Here is a 23,655-nt window from a genome sequence, read left to right as displayed (position 1 = left end):
ATCAAGTACCGAACGCACGGCACCTCCGAGTTCAGCACACGTTCAGCTCGATGACGTCCCTCGAACTCTGATCCAGCCGAGTGTTGAGGGAGAGTTTCATCAGCACGACGGCGTGGTGACGATGATGATGTTCTACCGACGCAGGGCTTCGCCTAAGCACCGCTACAATATTATCGAGGTGGACTATGGTGGAGGGGGGCACCGCACACGGCTAAAAGATCAATTGTTGTGTCTCTAGGGTGCCCCCTGCCCCCGTATATAAAGGAGCAAGGGGGAGGTGCGGCCGACCAGGAGGGGGCGTGCCAGGAGGAGTCCTACTCCCACCGGGAGTAGGACTCCCTCCCTTTTCCTTGTTGGGTTAGGAGTGGAGGGGGAAAGAGGAGGGAGAGAGGAAGGAAAGGGGGGGCGCCGCCCCCCTCTCCTTGTCCTATTCGGAATAAGGGGGGAGGGGCGCGCGGCCCTGCCCTGGCCGCCTCTCCTCTTCTCCACAAAGGCCCACTATGGCCCATTAAGCCCCCGGGGGGGGGGGGTTCCGGTAACCCCTCGGTACTCCGGTAAAATCCCGATTTCACCCGGAACACTTCTGATATCCAAATATATGCTTCCAATATATCAATCTTCATGTCTCGACCATTTAGAAACTCCTCGTCATGTCCGTGATTACATCCGAGACTCCGAACAACCTTCGGTACATCAAAACTCATAAACTCATAATATAACCGTCATCGAAACTTTAAGCGTGCGGACCCTACGGGTTCGAGAACTATGTAGACATGACCGAGACACGTCTCCGGTCAATAACCAATAGCGGAACTTGGATGCTGATATTTGCTCCCACATATTCTACGAAGATCTTTATCGGTCAGACCGCATAACAACATAGGTTGTTCCCTTTGTCATCGGTATGTTACTTGCCCGAGATTCGAACGTCGGTTTCTCAATACCTAGTTCAATCTCATTACCGGCAAGTCTCTTTACTCTTTCCGTAATACATCATCTCGCAACTAACCCATTAGTCACAATGCTTGCAAGGCTTATAGTGATGTGCATTACCGAGAGGGCCCAGAGATACCTCTCCGACAATCGGAGTGACAAATCCTAATCTCGAAATACGCCAACCCAACAAGTACCTTCGGAGACACCTGTAGAGCACCTTTATAATCACCCAGTTACGTTGTGACGTTTGGTAGCACACAAAGTGTTCCTCCGGTAAACGGGAGTTGCATAATCTCATAGTCATAGGAACAGGTATAAGTCATGAAGAAAGCAATAGCAACATACTAAACAATCAAGTGCTAAGCTAACGGAATGGGTCAAGTCAATCACATCATTCTCCTAATGATGTGACACCGTTAATCAAATGACAACTCATGTCTATGGCTAGGAAACATAACCATCTTTGATCAACGAGCTAGTCAAGTAGAGGCATACTAGTGACACTCTGTTTGTCTATGTACTCACACATGTATTATGTTTCCGGTTAATACAATTCTAGCATGAATAAACATTTATCATGAAATAAGGAAATAAATAATAACTTTATTATTGCCTCTAGGGCATATTTCCTTCAGCATCATCATCACCGTCATCATGCCGTCGTGCTGACGGAACTCTCCCTCGAAGCTCTGCTGGATCGGAGTTCGTGGGACGTCATCGAGCTGAACGTGTGCTGAACTCACAGGTGCCGTTCGTTTGGTACTTGGATCGGTCGGATCGTGAAGACGTACGACTACATCAATCGCGTTGTGCTAACGCTTCCGCTTTCGGTCTACGAGGGTACGTGGACAACACTCTCCCCTCTCATTGCTATGCATCACCATGATCTTGTGTGTGCGTAGGAATTTTTTTGAAATTACTACGTTCCCCAACAATGTGCACCATTAGGAGAGTTAGTCAACATTGAATCATCACAAGTATTTCGTGTAAAATGCCTAGATGTGTCTACGGGGCGTGTTTATATCTCCCGTGATGTTTTTTTTGACGAAACCAAGTTTCCTTTCGCTGATCTTCATCCCAACGCCGGTGCATTACTTCACGAAGAAATTCTTCTCTTGCACTATACCCAAGAAACACACATTCCTTGGAGTGAAACATAAGTTTGCCTTGATTATATGGACGAAGATTTGGCCAACATGCACACTCAAAAACACGAAGAGACACGTAGTCAGGCTTGGTATGGAGTAGCCTTTCTACTGGAGTTTCATTATTGATAACACGACTAGGAAGCATGTTAATGATGTGAACAGTAGTGAGAAAAGTTTCATCCCAGAATTTGAGAGGCATGGAGGCGCCAGCTAAGAGAGCTAAACCGACCTCAACAATGTGCATGTGCTTGCGTTCAGCAGAACCGTTTTGTTGGTGAGCGTGGGGGCACGACACATGGTGAGAGATGCCGAGAGTTTGAAAGAAAGAATTTAATTTCTCATACTCTCCGCGCCAGTCTGATTGGACAGCAAGTATCTTGCTGTCAAACTTGCGTTCAACGAGTACTTGGAAGTTTTTAAAGACTTGAAAGACATCGGATCTTTTCTGAAGGAGATAAATCCAGGAGAATTTACTATAGTCATCAATGAAGCTCACATAATACGTATGTCTACCAACTGAGTTGGGGGCAGGACCCCAAACATCTGAAAAAATTAATTGCAACGGTTTGGTAGACACGCTAGTGGATATAGGATAGGGTAGCTGATGACTCTTAGCTCGTTGACAGGAATCACAAACAGTTTCAATATTGCGCTCACTAACAAACGGGAGCTTATTCTTTCTAAGCAATTTTCAACTAAAGAAAAAGAAGCATGTCCTAGAAGATCATGCCATCATGTGGATGAAAGCTTGATAGCACCACAAGCTTGTTTATTCAGTCTCCTAAGCTCCGGAATCAACTGGTAGAGCCCACGAACACATCTACCTCGATAGAGAATGTTCTTCGTCGCCTGATCCTTGATCAAAAAGAAATAAGAGTGAAATTCAAGGAAGACATGATTATCAAGGGCAATTCTATGGACAGAGAGAAGACTTTTGTCGGCATTAGGAACATGCAAAAAAATTCTAAGATGGATTTTATGAGAAGGGGTACTAAAACTTGAAGGGACAATTCCATTTATCCCCCTAACTTGAGCCACCACCTGGCATTTGCCCCTAATTTTCAGGTATGCTCAAAAATACCCCTCTTCCGTCAATTCACCTTACAGAAATGCCCTTGCCGTCCGGTCAAAGGGGTTTGACCGTCTGGTGAATAGTAACATGGGGAACAGTAAATTCAAAAAAAAAGCAAAAAAATTTAAAAAAATATGAAATTTTGTGGGATCGAAGGTACTTAAGGGCGCAAGGTGTGTGCAAATTTTTGCGTTGTTTGGACATTCCAGGAACTCGTGGGAAAGGAAAAAATTTAAATCTATACGCTGTGAACAGTACATTCAAAAAAATAGCAAGAAAATTTTAAAAATATGAATTTTTTTGGCATCAAAGAGGCTTGGGTGCGCAAGGCGCTTGCAAATTTTTGTGATCAAATGACATGCGAGGTGCTCTAGAAAAAAAAAGCAAAATAGTGCACTTTTTCAAAGTTTTTTTCTGCGCCAAATTTTGTTTTTTCTCCACGAGTTCCTACAGTGTCGAAACGCAAAACAAAAAAAATTGCACGCACCTTGCGCACCCTAGCCTCTTTGATGCCAAAAAATTTCATATTTTTTTGAATTTTCTTGCTATTTTTTTTGAATTTACTGCTCACAACGTACATTTTAAAGTTTTTCGTTTGACACGAGCTGCTGGAATGTCCAAACTGTGCCAAAATTTGCACGCGCCTTGCTCCCTTGAGTATCTTCGATCCCACAAAATTTTAGATTTTTTTGCTATTTTTTGCGAATTTACTGTTCACCATTTACTATTCACCAGACGGTCAAACCCCTTTGACCGGACGGTAACGGCACAGAAGGGCATTTCTGTAAGGTGACTTGACGGAAGAGGGGTATTTTTGAGCATACCTGAAAATTAGGGGCAAATGCCAGGTGGTGGCTCAAGTTAGGGGGATAAATGGAATTGTCCCAAACTTGAATGACCAATGTGACGGATCTCCATACCTTCACCACTAGCTGTGTGTATTTGGTCCTTGCCGCGGTATTTCTCCTTCATGGTCACCTTCTCGAGCTCATTGGTGATGTGTTTGGTCGCGCCGCTGTCGACGTACCAGTTGGTGTCGATTCCGTAGGAGCCATCTGCAGCCGCCACCACCTTTTCATCATCTTGAGAGGAATCGTCGTCCTCTTCGTAGCGGTACCAGCAATATTTTGCTGTGTGCCCCAACTTGCCACATATCTGACAGCGAGGGGCATCAGGTCGTGCGCGAGGGTTGCCTCCACCGCGGCGTGATCTGTTGTTGGCGGGAGTTGGAGCCGCCGCCGTTGCCTCCTCCACTGGACCTCCCCCTGCCACGGGAGAAGCCGCCGCGCCGAGAGGAGGCACCACGACCACGAGAGGCCGAGTTCGCCGAGGACTTGAAGCCGCCGCCACCGGAGCCGTGGAAGTGCACCATCCGCTGATCGAAGCTCGAGAGCATGGCGAAGAGCTCGTCGATGGTGACGGGAGTGATGCGAGCATCTAGAGCGGAGATCAGAGGCTGGTAGTCAGCGTCGAGCCCGTGGATGATGTAGGAGATGAGCTCATCGTCGAGGATCGCCTTGCCCGCCGCTGCCAGCTCGTCGGCGTAGCCACGCATGGTGGCGAAGTAGGAGGTGACGGAGAGGTTGCCCTTCTGCGCGTTGATGAGAGAAGTTCGGATGTTGTTGATGCGACTCGCCGATTGCGACGAGTACATGCCGGCGAGCGTCATCCAGAGCGCGCCCACGGTGGTGACCGTGGTCACCGTGAGGAGCACCTCCTTTGTGAGGTTGCTCAGTAGGTAGCCAAGGACCTGCTGGTCCTCCCGGACCCAGATTGGGTGGAGAGGGTTGGGCGTTGAAGTCTCCTTGTTGTCCTTGGTGGTGACGAGGAGCTTTGCCGGCTCCGGCTGGGTGCCGTCGACGTAGCCGAAGACCCCGGCGCCACGCAGTTGGGGTACGATCTGCGTGCGCCAAAGCACGTAGTTCGTGCGGGATAGCTTCTCGGTGACCTGGCCATTGAGACTAGGCTAGGAGGAAGCGCCGGAGGAGGAAGACATGGTGCGGCTTCGACACAGGTGGTTCTGGTAGCTAGATGAGTTGAAGAAGAGGGGCTCTGATTACCATGTGCGAGCGGTAAACGTCTTACCCGTCGAGGGCGACGTGTCCATGTTTATATAGTAGGGGAGCCAAACCCTAGATGGCTTACACATGCGGTTTGAGAGAGAGAGATAAGGGAGAATCTAAGATACATCTTGGGAGAGAAGAAAGGAGAAGATGGTTACAAGAATATCTCATACAAACTACCTCGTAGCCATATCTCTAATATGTGTCGTGACACACATATATACCGCATATGTATGGTGTTTGACAATGCAGAGCTACGATCTGGCTGCAAGATAAAAGATGGCGTGAACAGTTGTGTTTACTTTGCAAGTTATAATAGAGTATTTCACCACTGGGGAAGGAGGAGGGTAGCTGAACTCTGGTTGTACTAATGTTTTCCTTCCAGTAAAAGGCCCAACTGCACGGGGAGATTATTTGGATAATCTATCTTGGGAGGCAACACTTTGATGAAATAATTCACATGTCTTCTATTGAATCTTACATGTCCTGGTGATAAACAAGTAAATCTGAACTGCATGTAGATAATCAAGCGTGCAGCGTCAACATTTCAATGGGGCACAGAAGACTACCATTCAAATTTTATTTTAAAATACTAAAGAATAATTGAAAGGTAAAAGAAAATATTACAAAAAGGGCAGTGTAGCCCATGGCTCTTCAAATTTTATTTTTGGAAGTTAAAATAATTCAAATTCAAAATTTTATTAAAATTTGGCAGGGGCCGCGCGAACACGTACCCCTTTACCACAAATTATGACGTCCACTCTCCCGCTTGGGGAGATGGTAAGCCAGCGCATCCACCAAGTGCAATGTGTACCACTAGCCTAGGCCACGGCTCTTCTTGATCAGCCGTCGACCCCGTCCAGGTAAGTATCTTCCAAGGTTGCGCCCTGCCTTGTTTATATAGCTGCCTCTCCTGCTCCAACCTTCTCAGCAAGCGATGTGGTACTAAACAAGGGTAGTGATCTGTGTTTAATGTGCTGCTCCCTGTGGGCTTCCTGGACGAAGCCTGCAGAGCGTGGGCTCGCGTGTTATCACCAGGCTGCCATGTTCGGGCCAAAACGTGGGCCATGAGCAGGCCTATAATGCCGTAAAAAGGCCTTCACTAATATTTGCTTTGTCCTGACATCAAAACCATATCGTTGTTGCAGAATATGGAAATGGAAGTGAAGAACCACCTCATCATGATGCCAGTGGCTATCTATACTAGTAGTACGGATGCTACCCGCTTAAGCTCCCTTAGTTTTATCATCTAGTCCATGGTTAATCTTGTACTTATCTCACTGCTGGAGCTTAACCAGCCATAAATACAGTGAGGGGTTTATCTGTTGACTGAATTTGGGAATACCAATGAAAACTTCAACCACTAACTCAGGCTATTGGATCGTAGCGTCTCAATCCTACAGTGTACGGCGAGATGCATCATTTTGTGTAGTTTGATAAAGCATGTTGTAGGATGCAGATTTCTTTTTTTTTCTTTTGCGAGAAGAAGAACGCAGATTTCGATCAGTCAGCTGAAATTGTTGGTCGGGTACTTCAGCACAACGTTGTTTCTTATTGACTTCGCTGCTAAGGAGGATGGTGAAACTAGCTACCCTCTGCACCGTCGATGCTATGCTGTAAACAGAGGTGGAATGGCGCCCCTTGATAAGATCTAATCATATTTACTGCTGAACTGCAAGGGCCATCATCTTCATGATTATTGTTGTGTCTACTAAATCGTACTACCATAGAGAATAGTGACAAAACAGCAGGAGCGACGGTTCGGCACCCGGGCTCATATGCGCCCGAGGATGAATAGTAAATTCATGAAAATTAGAAAATAATTTCTAAAAAACTGATATTTTTTGTGCAAGATGTTCCTATGCTTGAGGCCCATGGAAAATTTGGTGAAGTTTGGACAATTGAGAAGATCATGGCAAAAAAGATAAATTCCGGGTGTCTATGAAACTTTTAACAATAACATTGTTCACCTCCGATTTTATCTTCTTTGCCACGAGCTCCTCGAATGTCTAAACACCCCCCAAAAAATTGCACGAACATCATTCAATTGAGCATCTTGCACTACAAAAAAATCAGATTTTTTTGCTTCTATTTATTTATTTTACTGTCCATCGGATGCATATGAGGCCCGGCTTATTATCGAATTATCGCAAAACTGTCGAGTTTACTTTGCCAATCATAACCGAGTATTAGACGGCAGGGCGTGCTCCACCGCGCCCGGCTATAGCCATGTTTTCTATATACGTCTATGTGTCTTCTAGGCAAATCATATTCTCCAACCAAGGCGGAAAATAATAGCCTAATCGTCCATGTGAAGCGTCCATAGGTCAGCCCGTACATTCTGGCAATTTTTGAAGTTAGGCACATGCCTAGGGTTTCTTTCGGGTTTGTACCGCATTTGCTGGTTTTCTATCAAGTTTATCTTTTCTTTGCGATTTCTAGACTTTTCCCTTTTCTGAATACATAAATATTTTTAATGTGTGGACTTCTATAAAACAAATAATTTTTTAAACAAGAAAACACTTTTTAAATGCACGACCATCTTTCAAACACATGAATATTTTTAATTACACGAACATTTTTTAACACGTTGATATTTTTAAATAAATATATAAATATTTTTTAAACACAAAAAAATCGCCTAAATGTACAAACTTGCCTCTCAGAATACATGGACAGTTTTTGTAACTATGCATATTTAAGAAAAATAGATAAACAATCTTTTGAGTATATACTTTACATTTCCTTTATTACTCACGCAAAAAGACAGTGTATAAACATTTTTCAGAATAGAAATAAAACAAGATAAAAAAAGGGAAGTAACCATGCACGGATGTGGCCATATGAGCCTGACACATTCTGTGTGCCCTGTGCTAATTCGATGATATTCTGCTTAAAGCGGAGAATAGGAGCACTCGTGTATCCAGGAGGTCTTCCTATTCACCGTCGATGGATTGCCACTAAAACATGCACGTTGGCCACATCATCAGCGACACAGGCCTACTTGTCAACCGCTTCAAATCATTTTTTAAACATAGTACAGATGCAGACGCTCATACATACATACATACATACATACATACATACATACATACAATCGTCTATATAAACACACATACACATGCTCTATCCCCATGAGCAGCTTCAAAAGATTGAACAGCCGTTGCAAATCTGCAGATGGTCTGAGTGTTGACATAGGTAGCCATGCTTAATACTTTCTAACATGTCCCTTCAATCACAACATCATCGAATTAGCACAGGGCACACAGAGATTGCTCGTGGGGTCTTTCAATTTTTGTTATGATACACACTTGGTAAAAGAGAGAAGTACATATTTTAACCCCAACTCTCGCCCCAGTTTAATGTACAACCCTCAACTATGGTACCATTTAAGAATCAACCCCAAACTCTTAAAACTGACCAGGATTGAACCCTCCCTCCCAATTACCCATTGACCATGCTGTCAGCAAGCCATGTCAGCAAAAAATCCAAAATTTCCAGGAAAAAATCATACAACTATAAATTAAAATATCTAGTTTGAAAAAACAAATCGATAAATAAATAAATAATAATATATAATATATAAATTTTAACAAAAATAAAAAACTTTAAAATCAAAAAATAAATTGCTGCATAAATTATAATTTTTAGTGCTATTACAATATGTGGGTGAATCAAGGAAACGAAGCATACAACATTGGTAAGCTGCTGCGTGTAGGAAGTCAAGAAAGAACCATTTCTGAATGTACGTAAAACTCAGCCAATAACAGTTGAAATTTTTACAAAACATACATTGGGCTTGTTAAAGTAACTAGCTAACTGTTGCTGCAGGGTACATGCTCATTTCTAAGCTGCTGCGATCATAGTCCGTCACAAGGCAATCACTTCATTCATTCATCCCAAACAAAAAAGCATAGAACTGGATTTCATGGAAAAGTATATGAAGAAAATGAACGATGCACTTGTAACAGGATCAGTTGTCAGCAAGATAAAAGATGGCGTGAAGAGTTTTGTTTACTTTGCAAGTTAGGCGAAGGAGGGGCGCAGGTCCACTCTCCCACTTGGGGAGATGGTAAGCCAGCGCATCCACCAAATGCAATGTGGACCACTAGCCTAGGCCACGGCTCTTCTTGATCAGCCGTCGACCCCGTCCAGGTAAGTATGTTCGAAGGTTGCACCCCGCCTTGCTTATATAGCTGGCTCTCCCGCTCCAACCTTCTCAACAAGCGATGTGGTACTAAACAACGTGGTGATCTGTGTTTAATGTGCTGCTCCCTGTGGGCTTGGTGGACGAAGTCTGCAGAGCGTGGGCTCTCGTGTTAACGCCGTTCGGGCCAAAACGTGGGCCGTAAGTAGCCCTAGAATGCGATACAGGGGCCTTCAGGCTATACTCCACATGCTGCGAGTTATACGATCACCCTGATGAAGCACGGGCCCAGCAACTTCTACCACGTGAGACCTGTTGTACCAATACGGGAAAAGACCCTAAAAAAACCAATACTGGAAAAGAAGGGGCAAACGATTCTGAAAAAAAGTGACAAACGAAAATGTTCGGTGTAACACGTACGTGCATTCTCTCTCAGTCTGTTTTTTTACCTTTTGTTTGCGTTTGTAATTCCCTATTCTTTTGGGTAAATAAAGGAAAATGTTTATGCATAATTTTCGTTAGCTTAATTTCTGAAAAATGTCGATAGCTTTCAAACAAAAAAATTCTTTGTGACATTTAAAAAAAGTTCACGTGTTTCAAACAAATGTACGAGGTACTTCAAAAATGTTTATACAATGCAAAAATAAATTGTCCTGTAAGTCAAAGATAATGTTATGTACCATTCAAAACAATGTTATAATTTGCATTTAAGAAATGTTCCAAAAATGCATTTGAAATAAAATGAATCATGTATTTAAGCGCAGAATAGGAGCACTGGTGTATTCAGGAGGTCCTCCTATTCACAGGTGATGGATTGCCCCTACAATATCCACGTTGGTACCCCTAAAAAATCCATGTTGGCCATTGCGTCAGCAACACAGGCCCACTTGTCAGCCACTGCAAGTCTTTTCTTTTCAACACAGTACAAACACAGACGCTTATACATACACACATACACTCATCCCTGCACGCATGCATATTCTATCCCTATGAGCACCTTCGGGAGATTGAGCAGCCGCTACAAATCTGGAGATGGTCTGAGTGTTGGCCTAGGTAGCCACGCTTAAACTTGTAGGGGATATATACCATATATGTGTAATACTTTCTAACATGCCCCCTCAATCACAAGTTCACAAAGTTGAGATTGCCCTTGAGGTCTTCTAATTTTCGTCATGATAAGCCCTTGGTAAAAGAGAGAAGTGCATATTCTAATCCCCAACTTTTTTTCTAGTCTAATGTACAACCCTCAACTATGATACCGTCTTAATCAACCCCAAAATTCTAAACCTGATGAGGATTGAACCTCCCCTCCCCGTTGACCGGTTTTGATCCATTGACCATCCAGTCAGCAAGCCACGTCAGCAAAAAATTCCGATTTTCCAATACAAATTCTGTAAAATAAAAAATCTATAATATAAAAAATTAGATAATACTAATAAAATTATCTAAAATTGAACGAAAGTAAAAAATATGTTGAATCAACAAACAAATTCTGTAAACCAAAAAATAGTTTTGTGCAATTTTCTACCCCATTTTTGCCCCACGGTCAGGAAAACTATTTTTTTATGAAATTTTGAAAATAATCTGTAAAATCAAGAAAACAATACTAAGCATACTGGAAAATTTCCAATTTTTTGTTTAAAAAAAATGAAATTATTTTCAAATTACATTTTCTACCCAATTTTTTCCAAAATTAAATATTTGTACAAAATAGGGGAAAATTCTGTAAATTTAAGAAAATACTACTAAACATTCTAGGAAAGTTTCAAAAATTCTTCAATTAATGTAAATTTCTTCAGTTTCAGTTTCAAGATTTTTTTATTATTATTTTACATAATTGTTTTTTATTTTACAAAAAAATCAACTGCTTTCTAGTTTTTTTATTTTACAGAATATTTTGTTAAAAAATTGCTGACGTGGCTTTATGACTAGATGGTCAACGGGTCAAAACATGTCAATTCGATCAAAATCGGTCAACGGGGAGGGTACGGTTGAATCCTGGCCGGTTTTTAGAGTTTGGGGGTGATTCTTAGACGGTATCATAGTTGAAGGTTGGAGATGATACTAGGGTTGTAGATTAGATTAGGGCAAGAGTGTGGGCTTGAAATATGCACTTCCCTCTTGATAAAACCATCTATAACTTGGTCACCTGTGACGATAAAACGAAATGTCAAATAGTCTCTTGGCTACCCTTTCACGCACAAAATGGTAACCAATCTTAATGTGCCTAGTTCTTGAATGAAAAACTGGATTTTTTTAGAAATATGTGGTACCGATATTGACACACCATAGGCAAGAAACTGGAGAATGAATAACACCAAGTTCATCTAGTAAGGTTTGTACCCACATTAATTCAGCAGTAGCATTAGCTCAAGATTTATATTCAACCTCTGTGTTGATCCAAGATATTATTTGGACCAAAGAAAACAGTAAATCCTTAGTCAATCTTCTGTCATCAGGACAACCTGCCCAATTAGCATATGAGAAAGCACTTAGTAAGGTTAAGGTTGATTCGGCAAACTTCAGATATGTACTCATGGTACCTCTGAGATACCCCAATATTCTTGTTACTGTTTGTCAAGCCTCAAGTGTTGAGAAGTAGGGGAATGCAAATACTAGCATACTTTATTAACATGAAAATATATGTCAGGTCTTGTCAGTATAAAATACTGTAATGCACCTATCATACTTCTCTATCTTGTTGACTCCCCCCCCAAAGAGTTCTCCCTCTTCCTTGGATAGTTTTCTGAAGTAGAGTGGGGCATGTTCAAAACTTTACAATTCATCATAAATGCACGTTCCAGTATTATGAGGCATACTTCTCTTAGGTCAAGAGAATGCCATCTTTCACCTTTTTACTTCAACACCCAAAAATAGTGTAGATCACCTAGATCCTTCAAGGCAAAGTCTTTTCTCAAATGTATGACAACTGCTACAAACTAGTATATCTCTTAACTATAAATGCTAACCATATGTTAGAACAGAAAATGAAATCAGATTACAACAAAGGCTAGATTACATCTAAGTGATAAACAGATAAAGCACAAACTAACAACCAAATCATCTGTCTAACTAGAAGACTATCAGCAGCAAATTTCAGAAGATGAAAAAATGACATATAACCATATAACACACCATCTTTTTTTTTGAGAAAAATATAACACACCATCTAACTAACCTAAATCCATCCCTACTTCGTTGGGGCGACACTACAGACAAAAAAACACCTACAAAAATCCCATGCATAACTCAACGCAAAGACCCAACTCCTACAGGAAATGAATCCATGCGCTACACTAACACAATTCAAAGTCATATGCATGGAAAACAACATAACTACCTAAGACTGGACAAGGAGATGGGATTCTAGCCAAAAATTGCATCCAACCAGATCTAGAAATAGAGAACGAGATTGAGAGGGAGAAGAAATACATCAACCAACCACCGAGGAAAGAGTGAAACAAAGGGAGGAACACGTAGAGCTTCAAGCGCGCAAGGGGGGATCGAAGCTACTACCACTGGCCTACAAAAATGTCTTATATTTTGAGACGGAGGTGGTACTTACTTCATTTATTGGGATTTCAAAAGTTTTATCTATGTATCATTTCCATTTTCTTTAGGTGTGGAACAAGCCTCTCAGCAATGCTTCAGACAGGAAAAAGAGATACCAGCGCAAAAAAAAAGGCAGGAAAAAGAGATGCACATACAACGCCTTGGACAAAAGCATGAAACAGTTTTCTCCTTCAATCTGGAGAAATGATAATAAAATGATAAAATCGCCACATACGGGTCCACCCGTCATAGGGACAAACTGAAACCACCGTGAGAAGCGCCGCACGCGGTCAAACAGTCGACTCATCGGACGACTCGGATGACACGTCGTCATCGAGGTCGGAGAAGAGGTCCATGCAGAGGTCGCCGTAGAAGCGGCCGACGAGCCGGACGAACACCGGCGACCTGAGCTTCTCCCAGCATCCCAGCAGCTCCTCGACGTCCATGAGGTCCCCCACCTTGGCCTCCTCCACCAGCATCTCCATCAGATGCCTCTCGAAGCCTTTGCACGCCTCCTCCACGTCGCCGTCTCCGCAGGCGGCGGCCACGTCGCTGAGACGATGCACTGCGGTGGTAATCGGCTTCGTCGGCGACGCGAATACCGCGGCCGAGCCTAGCCGAGCCTGCAGCGCGAGCACCCGCGCGGCCGTCGTCGTCAACGCGGCTTGCTCGTCCAGCGACGGCGACGGGGCGCGCACGGCGCCAGATGCCGTGCTGCTCTGCTTGGCAGGGGACGCCGATGCGGCGGCCTCGCCGATCTGAGCCTGGATCGCGAGCAGCCGCGCGGCCGTGGTCGACGCGGCGCCGGGCGTGTCGAGGGACGGCGACGGCGCGCGCACCGCGGTGCCGCCGCTGTCGTCGGAGGAACTCCTGGGCGGCCGGTCGGCGACGAAGCTGCGGTCCACGTCCGAGCCCATGGACATGAGCGGCCAGAAGACCGCGCGCACGGAGCTGAAGCTGCTGGAGCGGTGGCGCCGGCGCCGGCGGTTGCTCTTCATCCTGCCGAACGCGCGGCGGAGCAGCGTCGGCTTCGGCGGCTGCGACAGCTGCTGCGCCCTCGGGCGCCCCTTGAAGAGCGCCAGCATGCCGCTGCACGGGTTGCACTCCCTCGGCATGATCGATCGGCGATCGAGTTCCTGACCTTTCCGCCGTGTGTTCTTGCTTGCTGCCGTCGATTAGAGTCGCCGGCTACGATGATTGCATGTGGCGGTTCTTGGTCGCGAAGGTCTTTGAGGATCCAGGATCGATCCGGGTGTTGATGATGATTGAAATGTGGGATTCTTATGGGTGGTGATGGCTGGAGACTTTGGACGTGGTGTTCACGTACGCAGCGAGGTGAGCAAAGTGGGAGGACATGATCAGCTGAAAGTCTGGAATTACAGGTGGCGAAAGCTAGGGCGAGAACATGATTTACGTGCAGAAAATGCGGAAATATTTGGATTCATGATCTTCGGGGGTTTAATATGAAGACTTACTTGATGATAATCGCAAAATGAGGCGATTAAGAAATGATGTAACAGTTGGTTGCAAGCTAGCTGCAGCCCTTGCAGAGTAATCGTAATGCTAGGAGGAGGAGGCGTCCATTGGTACGTGCAAAGCAGCAAAGTTCTTTGTATAACACTTGAAATTTTTTCTTTCCCCAGAGCGACGATCGTCTGACCTGACAATTCCTTTGATGTGTTCTTCTTTGTTTTTTTCTTTCCAAGAAAATGGTTTACTTTGTTGCTAAAAAAATGTTTTTCTTTGTTCCTATAGGGGCGAATTAGTTTGACAGCATATATAGGGGACATGGCGCAAGGTCTTTGAAAAGTTTTTTTTAGGCAAACTCTGAAGTTTTTTATTCAATCGTCACAATGTTTACAGGGACGAAATGAAGACCATTGGGCTGACCTAACCAAACATGGCAGCCAGCCCCTAGAGATAATGCGTGCTTCGCGAGTTTGTGAGCCTCGATAGGGCTGGACGAAAAGCTCGAAGCTCGCGAGCATAATAAACGCTCGATAGTTTGGCTCGTTTCGGCTCGTGCTCGTTAGTTAATGAACCAAGCCGAACAATGTTTTTTGCTCGTTAAGATTAACGAGCTTAACAAGCGAGCAAATGAGTTTCACGAGATAACTCGTTTAGCTCGTTAATTTTCAAAAATTTGACATGAGACCAGTTCAAATCAGCCCACTAACAAAAGAGTTGCTAGTTAGCCCAACCTACGGGCCCAGTACCCCAGCCCACTTCGGCACTTCACCTAGACCTAGGAGCTAGCCGCCAGCAGACCTAGAGTCAACCAGGAGCCAGTCGCCAGGAACCAAACGTCTTTGTTAAATTTATGTCGTTGTTAATTTTTATTGGGATCATGGGATTCTTCTGTGTTGTTTATTACGTTTACGTCCTTTTCAATTTATTCCATTGTGAATCTTTTATGGGATCATGGGATTCTTCTATGTTGTTTATTACCTTAAAGAGCACTCGTGAACACTCACAAGCATAACGAACCGAGCTGAACAGACGTTTTCGCTCGTTAATATTAACGAGCTTAATGATAACGAGCTTAATGATAACAAGCCGAACGAGCCGAGCAGCTCGTTAATCCAGCCCTAAGCCTCGACATTCGAGCTCCTAAAATCATGGATAATATTACAGAAAGTAAAAAGAGTTTTCCAGTGTATGATTTCATGTATGATCGCCCCGTAGAGCGTTGGGTTCTTCTATCGTATATCGTCCACTACCACTTTGCAATCCGACACCACTTGAATGCTCCTCTCGTACAAATCATCTGCTAAGGCCAACGCCTCCCTGATGGCTAGTGATTCAAGAGTCGTCGGCTCAGAAATATTTGGGAAAACCACTGCTGATGCACCAAGGAACATAACGGTTTGATCTCTGCAAATGGCACCGACAGCTCCATATGATCGTCCTCTCCCAACAGCGGCGTCAACATTTAATTTTGCTAGCCCAACAGGCGGCGCGATCCACTGTGTTGGCCTGTTCGGGGATGAAACAGGCACCTGAGTCACCCTGGGTTGGATTGCTCACAGCTCCCCTAGGTAATGTTGCACAAAGCTATGGACAGCAAATGGGCTTTGATAGATGTCCTCGTATATTGCTTTCCGTCGCGCTCCCCACACTGCCCAAAGAGTCACTACAAATCTTTGAATCGTGCTCAATATAGAAATGCTTATTGAGCCGTCCAAATGAGCGGCCTAATAACCTTAGTTTTCATAAAAGTGGGAGAAAGAGAAAATATGGACATAGTTTTTCCATAAAAGAAATGTTTAGTGTGTATTTTAAAAAACTGTATACATGTTCAAAAACTAGAAATGAAAAGAAACAAAACAAACCAAATCAACCTGTGGTTACATGGTTAGGAGGACACAGTGGTATTCCCAAGCCCCCCAGGTCCAAGTCCTAGACTTACATTCATGCTCACATTATTCCTGGATTTATTTCAGGCTTCCGGCGATGTTCATTTAGTGGGAGGAGACGTTCCGTCGACTGTGAGGCGCATGTGGTGACTTTATAAAACCTCAAGATGTTATGCTAGCTCAGTCTATCGAAGGTGCTCATAGGGGTAGCGTGTTCGTGTGCGCGTTCATAGGGGTAAGTGTATACCCGTGTATGTGAGAAACTTCAATTGTACTATGTTAAAAAACACATTGAAGAAAACCACAAAGCAGAAAAGAGAAGATAACCCAAAATCATTAATTAAGTGGTACCCCTATGTGGTGCGTCACTTTTCGCAACATGTAAGTTTTCTCTTTTTCTTAGATTTGTTTAGTTAAAATGTTTTATCTTTTCAATCATGCGTCCAAATAGATTTCTCGCGCCGAGATGTTTGAAATTAGATGTGATGGTAATAGGTTTGATGAACTTTTTTTCATGAAAAACCGGAAAAAAACAGGAAGGAAAAAAAGACCGAGCCGAAAGCATGAAGGCTTACCCCAATTTTTTTTCCTTTCAAAGAGGCACAGTTATGCCTCTCGCCGAAGCATATTTATGCATCCACGCTAGCAAATATGTGCCTCTTATGGAACAAGAAAAAACGTGTTTTTTCCTTTCCATGAGAAAAAATTGTGCCTCTCGCGGAAATAAACCTATGTCTACACGAAAAGTAAATTTGTGCCTCTCGCGGAAATAAACCTGTGCCTGCACGACATGCAAATGTGTGCCTCTCATGGAAATAAACTTGTGCCTGCACGAGAAACAAACCAGTGCCTCCAGGAGAAGCAAATCTCTGTCTCTCGAGGAAGAAACAAAAAACATGTTTTTCTCTTTTTCGAGATCCATAGTTGTGTCTCTCGCGGGAACAAACATGTGCCTCCAGGAGAAGCTAATATGCGCCTCTCGCGAAAGCAAACCTGTAGCTCCACGAGAAGCACATCTATGCCTCTCGCGAAAGAAAAAAATGTGCTTTTCCACACACAAAAAAGATCAAAAAATTATGGTCCAAAACCTAGGAAATTTTTAAAAGGCAAAAAAAAACCAATATAAAACCTGAAAACATAAAAAAAAAACCAAAGTCAGCGCCAATCATGCGACACATGGCGGCGGCTAAGAGCCGCCCATCAAAAATAACCCTTGAAGGGCTCTCACAAGGGCTACCCCTCGGTAGTTGCTCTCAAGAAAATGAAAGGAAAAAAAGGGTCGCAAAACTGGTAATCCGCCTAGCCCATGATGCGCGCACCTATGCGCTATTTGGGCATTTTCGCTGAAATCAACGGTAGAGAGCTCCTCCCCAGCGCCTTAAGCGCCAAGGAGTGTAGTTGCGCTCACACGCCCTCCTTTATGGGCCGCCCCAAAAGGAGCGAGCGCTCGCTCGCCCGATTCCCCTGGTCGATTGATCAATTTGACCATTCATGGTTGACCAGTCTGTTTGACTTTTGGAAAAAACGAAAAAATGAGAAGAAATCATATAATCTAAAAAACATCGTGAATTTAGATAATGCTCACAGATTTTGAATTTCTTCACAAAGTTAAAAAAAGTTCATCATTTTTATAAAAATGTTCGTCAAATATGAAATAAGTTACAGATATTAAAAAAGTTCATAAATTTTGAAAAAAAAACTAATTTGAAAAAGAATCATCAGTTTTGAGAACTAATTTATAGAATTAAAAATTTCATCAATTTTGAAAAAAATTCATCGTATTTTAGAAGAATAAAAAAATAAAGAAAAAGGAACTATAGAAAAAATAAAAAAATAGGAAAGGAATAAAACCGGTTTGGGGGATGAGTATAGAGGGAAAAATATTTAAGTATTCACAAGGGGTGCGCTACTACAGCTTACATCGAACCAGTATGTCGAGGGTTCGATTCTTTTTGCGATTTTAAAACAGGAAGAAAACAAAGTAAATTGGGCCGAACCAGCGTGGCGAGGGGTGTGCGCTGGTTTGAAAATAACACATTAACAGGTGCAACGGGCGTCAAATAGGAGTTGCCGCAGCGGTAAAGAGGGATTCACATTTTGCGTGAGGTGACACTGAACATTTTTGTGGAGTTCATTGTGCTACCCGAAAGTATTTGGGTTGCCTTACATACTATTCATGGCAGTCCAATGTTTTTAGCACTTCCGGCGTCGAAATGTTTCTACGCTCTATAGAACATCCAAATTTTCTAGCCCAGGCATTGGAAAACAAAACCAGACTCTTTAGAGCGAATATTCATTTATGAGCCAGGCTCATTTGCTCCCTGTGAACAGTAAACCAAAAAAATAGAAACTTTTTTAAAAATCTGATTTTTTTTGTCAGCCAAGACACTCAAATGCTGATGGCCTCGTAAAATTTCATCGTGTTTGGACATCTCATGAACTCATGGTGAAAAAGAGAAAATTGATTTGAACGGTGCATGAACAATTGACTTTCTCATAGACCTCAACTTTTTTTTATTGAGAGCTACTCATATGTTCAAGCACCATCAAATTTGGTATGAACATCACGCACTTGGACATCTCCCACACCAAAAAAAATTCAGATTTTTTTTTGAATTTACTGTTCAAGCAAGGGAGCAGATCGCCCTGTCCTCTTCGAAGGCCATTTTGTGTTATCACGTGATGGGCTATCTCGCTCGGCGTATGGGCACCTCGTCATGGAGATCAAGGGGTTGATGATCGACATGGAGGTTATTCCTTAGAAGCTTTGGAGTGTTCAAAATGGTGTGGTAGATCGATTGACAAATTATAGTCGTAGTGATTATTTCACTGTTTTGCAGCTCAACCAAGACCTCCGTGTATTAAGGAACTTTGTCTCTTGATTGTAACCCTATAATTTTAGAGTAAAACACCTTATAACCCCGCAGAAAAAAGATTATACCATGTCTCCGTGGATTAGTAATACCACGTAACCGGGGTTTGAACTTTGAACAGATTGTGTTGGAAAACTTGGGATGTCAACTTAAGTGAACCTAATATTGTTTGCTCATCTCGATATATATACACAGTTGACCTTCGGTTTGGCCAACGTGGCCGCACGCCAATGTGTAGACTTTCGAACCATCAAGAAGACTAAGAGTGAGCTAGAGTTTTGCTGCGTCATCTTGACTGACCTTGCCTGTTCGATCTTAATCACTCCCATGGAATCTGCAGCTGCCTGTAATGACGCGATTTGGGTCCGACCGATCGAGCTGGTCATGTGCGGGCACGATGACTTCTTCACCGTGTTTACGATATCGAGTTGACGTGTTGAATGGGTGCTACGTACCACTTGAAAAAGAACAGTGAGCGCTTGCTTCTAGGTCGATCCTGATCTCCTATTTGTGCCCCCGTCCGTGTAAAACTTCACAATCATCATTTGCTTTATCATCTGTTGCCTCCAAACCACCAAACCAATTCATGGACATGTCTACTTTCTCACCACCATCATTTCACGACGATTTTGGCAAAGAAGCCTCCAGCACCTTCAACTCCTTCCTCGCCGTCTTCGTTGGTGCGCTCCCGACAAATCTGACGCCACCATCAAGAACAAGAGTTCGACATGATTTATGTTTAACTCTGAATTTTAATTGCGTGCCATTAATGCAGTTATCGCGGTGTTGAGCATATTGGGAACCGTCGCCATAGCCTGCTTCGTGTACAGGTGCGTCAGGAAGAGCGGCCTCCCCGCCATCAACATCAACACCACCCCGGTCGCCGCGCCGGCTGCGCCGGGGAGCACGGGGCTTTACGCTGTCGTGCCAGACTCCCAGATACGGGACACCACCGTGGAGAGGTTCCTCAAGGAGATCGCCGGCGAGAAGCCCATCCGGTTCACCCCGCAGCAGCTCTCGGGCTTCACCAACAACTACTCCGCCCGACTCGGCGCCGGCGGCTTCGGCGCCGTCTACAAGGGCATGCTGCCCAACGGCCTCACGGTCGCCGTCAAGCGCCTCCACCCGGGCCAAGACGACAGGACCTCGCAGGAGCAGTTCATGGCGGAGGTGGGCACCATCGGGAGGACGCACCACATCAACCTCGTCAGGCTCTTCGGCTTCTGCTACGACGCCGACGTGCGCGCGCTGGTGTACGAGTACATGGAGCATGGCGCGCTCGACTCCTACCTCTTCGACCGGAGCCGCGACGTCGGCTTCGAGACGGCGCGCGCCATCGCCGTCGGCGTCGCCAAGGGGCTCCGGTACCTCCACGAGGAGTGCCAGCAGAAGATCGTGCACTACGACATCAAGCCCGGCAACGTCCTCCTCGACGGCGGCCTCACGCCCAAGGTGGCCGACTTCGGCCTCGCGCAGCTGCTGAACCGGGCCGACACGCACAAGACCGTCTCCGGGATGCGCGGCACGCCCGGGTACGCCGCGCCAGAGATGTGGATGCAGGCCGGCGCCAGCGAGAAGTGCGACGTCTACAGCTTCGGCATCCTCCTCTTCGAGATCCTCGGTCGGAGGAGGAACTTCGACGAGGCCGCGCCGGAGAGCCAGCAGTGGTTCCCGAAGCTGGCGTGGACAAAGTACGACAGCAACGAGCTAATGGAAGTCGTGGAGAGCTGTGACGAGCAAGACGAGAAGACGGCGCACAGGATGTGCGAGGTGGCGTTCTGGTGCGTGCAGCAGCAGCCGGAGGCGAGGCCACCGATGAGTGTGGTGGTGAAGATGCTCGAGGGCGAGATGGACATTGCCCCGCCAGCGAACCCGTTCCAGCATCTCATGGCAGCGCCGGCGGCGGCAAACCTGTGGATCACGACGACGAGCTCCGTGAACACGGCGTTGACTCCCGCAAATGGTGTTTCTCGTGGTAGCAACGAGATTGTTTAAGCTACGATACTCTCGTGGTAGTACGATTGCCATGCATGGAACAATACATATACTCACTGGTGAAAAATAAAGTCTTACATTTTGAGACAGGGAGTAAAATATAAGCATTTACTCCCTTAGTTTCTTTTTAGTTTGTATATAAGCTTTGGTAAAGTCAAGCTTTGTAAAATTTGACTAACTTTATATTAAAAAATATCAATATTTCCAATATGGAATCAATAGTATCAGATGCATCATGAAATGTATTTTCATACTATATAGTTTTAGTATTGTAGATGTTCATTTTTTATATAAATTTGGTCAAATTTTATATAGTTTGACCTTGACGAAATTTTCTACACGGAGTAAAAAGAAACGGATGGAGTACTAAATAATGTTATAGAGATTTCGTCGGGAGTGGCTACTCATCAGTCGACTGAAATTTTGAAGTGGTCAGTCGATTTCATCCCAACCACCAGATCAAGATCCAACGTCTAGAAATCATCTTCCACCTCGTTCTCTTCTTCCTTACCCCATCTTTCCCCAGCCGCCACCACGGACCACCAGCCGGACCGCCGACCCCCACAGCCCGCGGCCGGCGGCGCTCCCGCGCTGCCTCGCCCTCCCCGGAACCACCCCCACCGCCGGTCTCCCACCGCCCCGGCCATCCCTCTAGGCCCCGCCGCACTAAGTTTTTTCTCTGGCGAATCCCCCCACCACCGCCGTCCACCACCGCCCCACCCTGAACCCGAAGATAGATATCAGGGTGGCCTACCCAACGAGGTCCCCTCCGACAAGTTTCCTCCTCCCATCTGGCTATTTCTCCCTTTGACCAAAATTGATTGACCCAACTGTGAAAATTCAGTCGACTGAAATGCAACTATTGCGGATTTCATCTGTGCGGGCATTGCTAAGCATGATAATCATGAGCTCCTGTTTAATTTCCATGTTTGAGAATGACCCTCTCTTCTGTGTCTCCCTAGCCAGCCATGTCTTAGCGCCACCCGGCGTGGCTGTCGTGTTTTCCGGTCACCCCGAGAACTCAAACTACCCCCAAGCCGATGCGGCCTCACCCCCGCTTGGTTTCCGTACGCTCGTAAGGTCCTCGTCGCCTCCTCGACATATTTTCTGTCGAGCTTGTTGTCGATGTTCAACAGTGACCTGATTGAGTCGATTCCCATAGGCAGATTATTAGTGCTCAGTTGCTACCATGACTAATAGAATGTCCGTGCGTTGCCACAGGCCAATAAATGGATCTATCATGAACTGCTCAAATACAACCCCGCCTCCACGCTCGCGAGAAGAGCCGCGAACACCAGAGCCGTCAGCAGCCGTCGCCCGATGACCACGGGGTCACCAGACCGCGGCGCTCCCAGCTCGCGCTGCAGGGAGCCTCTGCGCATCAGATGCACCGCCTCCGCATCGCGCCCCCGCACACACCTCCGCCCGACAAGCACGCCCGAACCCTGGAAGAGGAAGCTCGACGCGCCCCAGCCATCCACACCACCGGCAGGCCACCCCGCCCCGCGCCGCGGGAGCCCGCCCTTGCGCTGCCGCCCCCTATTGAAGCTTCACGCCGCCGCATTGGTGCACCATCCGCGCCGCCTAGCACCAAGGGGAGGGGAGGGGAGAGAAGTCACCTCTGCCACCAACGTTGACCAGGCTTCACCTGGCAGCGCACCCCGACGTCCGTGAGGGGCGGGCGGGAGGGCTGGGAGGTGGCCTGGCAGTGGGTAGGGTTCGCCCTTTCTGTCGAGCGACGCGAGAGGGTTGCTGGGGAAGGGGGGTTCAGCTTCTGACTATACTTCACAACTATCCACACTTACCGAAGGATAACACAATGGAACAATTCAAGGAAGAATAAAAATACAGTTCATTAGCAAATGTCAGTTGTGTAGACCAGAGAATGGTAAACACTGAATGGTAGTTGCCGGTTCCATTACTTATTTTTCATTTTTTACGCCTTGTCGTCCCACTCATTAGTAACTGCAAGAAAATTCCGCATTACCATGGGGTGGAACCCAGGAGCTCAGGAAGAAGGCGGGATGGGACAAGGGAGGTTGTGAAACCTAGTTGCCCTGTTATGTGGAGAATGGAATGAGAGAGAGAAAGGACATAGCATTCTGTGGAGAAATTTGTATATGACCATTGTGTAGGCACTATTCCAAACTAATGAGCAAACAAAAATGTTAACATTTTGCAACATGATAATTGCCATGGTGTACTGACCTAGAACTATTTACTTACTGAAGATCACATATGTGTGCGAATTTTGGCATTCAACGAACGAAACAAAATTTGTTCACATCACAGAGGTATGTTCCATTTCTTACTCGATTATGGGTTATAATTTGACCGTTCTTATCATGGGTTACAAAACGGAAAACGTTATTAATTGTATGCATAAAAAAAAGAATGAATGTGAAACATCATTGTAAGTTCATCTTTGCCACTCCACATTAATAATGGATCCAAAAAAAGAAATGATAAATCCCGAACATTTGGAATGTAACCATGGCAAATCGAATGTTTTC

General features: G+C 45.1%; 1 protein-coding gene, 1 non-coding gene and 1 pseudogene across 2 annotated transcripts; 1 reads left to right on the top strand and 2 right to left on the bottom strand.

Annotated features, from left to right (window-relative positions):
* Positions 1–5,930: 5,930 nt before the first annotated feature.
* On the bottom strand, positions 5,931–6,090 carry LOC123056390 (U1 spliceosomal RNA). Its single transcript, XR_006426771.1, has one exon. It is a non-coding gene; the product is annotated as a U1 spliceosomal RNA (small nuclear RNA).
* Positions 6,091–9,260: 3,170 nt separating this feature from the next.
* LOC123056395 (uncharacterized) lies at positions 9,261–9,382 on the bottom strand (annotated as a pseudogene).
* Positions 9,383–19,733: 10,351 nt separating this feature from the next.
* LOC123055642 (G-type lectin S-receptor-like serine/threonine-protein kinase SD2-5) lies at positions 19,734–21,142 on the top strand. Its single transcript, XM_044479569.1, has 2 exons — positions 19,734–19,827; positions 19,923–21,142. Exons 1-2 carry the CDS (start codon positions 19,734–19,736, stop codon positions 21,140–21,142), a joined length of 1,314 nt encoding a protein of 437 aa, XP_044335504.1.
* The last annotated feature ends 2,513 nt before the right edge of the window (positions 21,143–23,655 follow it).

The sequence above is a fragment of the Triticum aestivum genome, chromosome 2D (assembly GCF_018294505.1).
Source record: "Triticum aestivum cultivar Chinese Spring chromosome 2D, IWGSC CS RefSeq v2.1, whole genome shotgun sequence".
Taxonomy (NCBI): domain Eukaryota; kingdom Viridiplantae; phylum Streptophyta; class Magnoliopsida; order Poales; family Poaceae; genus Triticum; species Triticum aestivum.
This window is presented reverse-complemented; position numbering and strand designations above follow the sequence as displayed.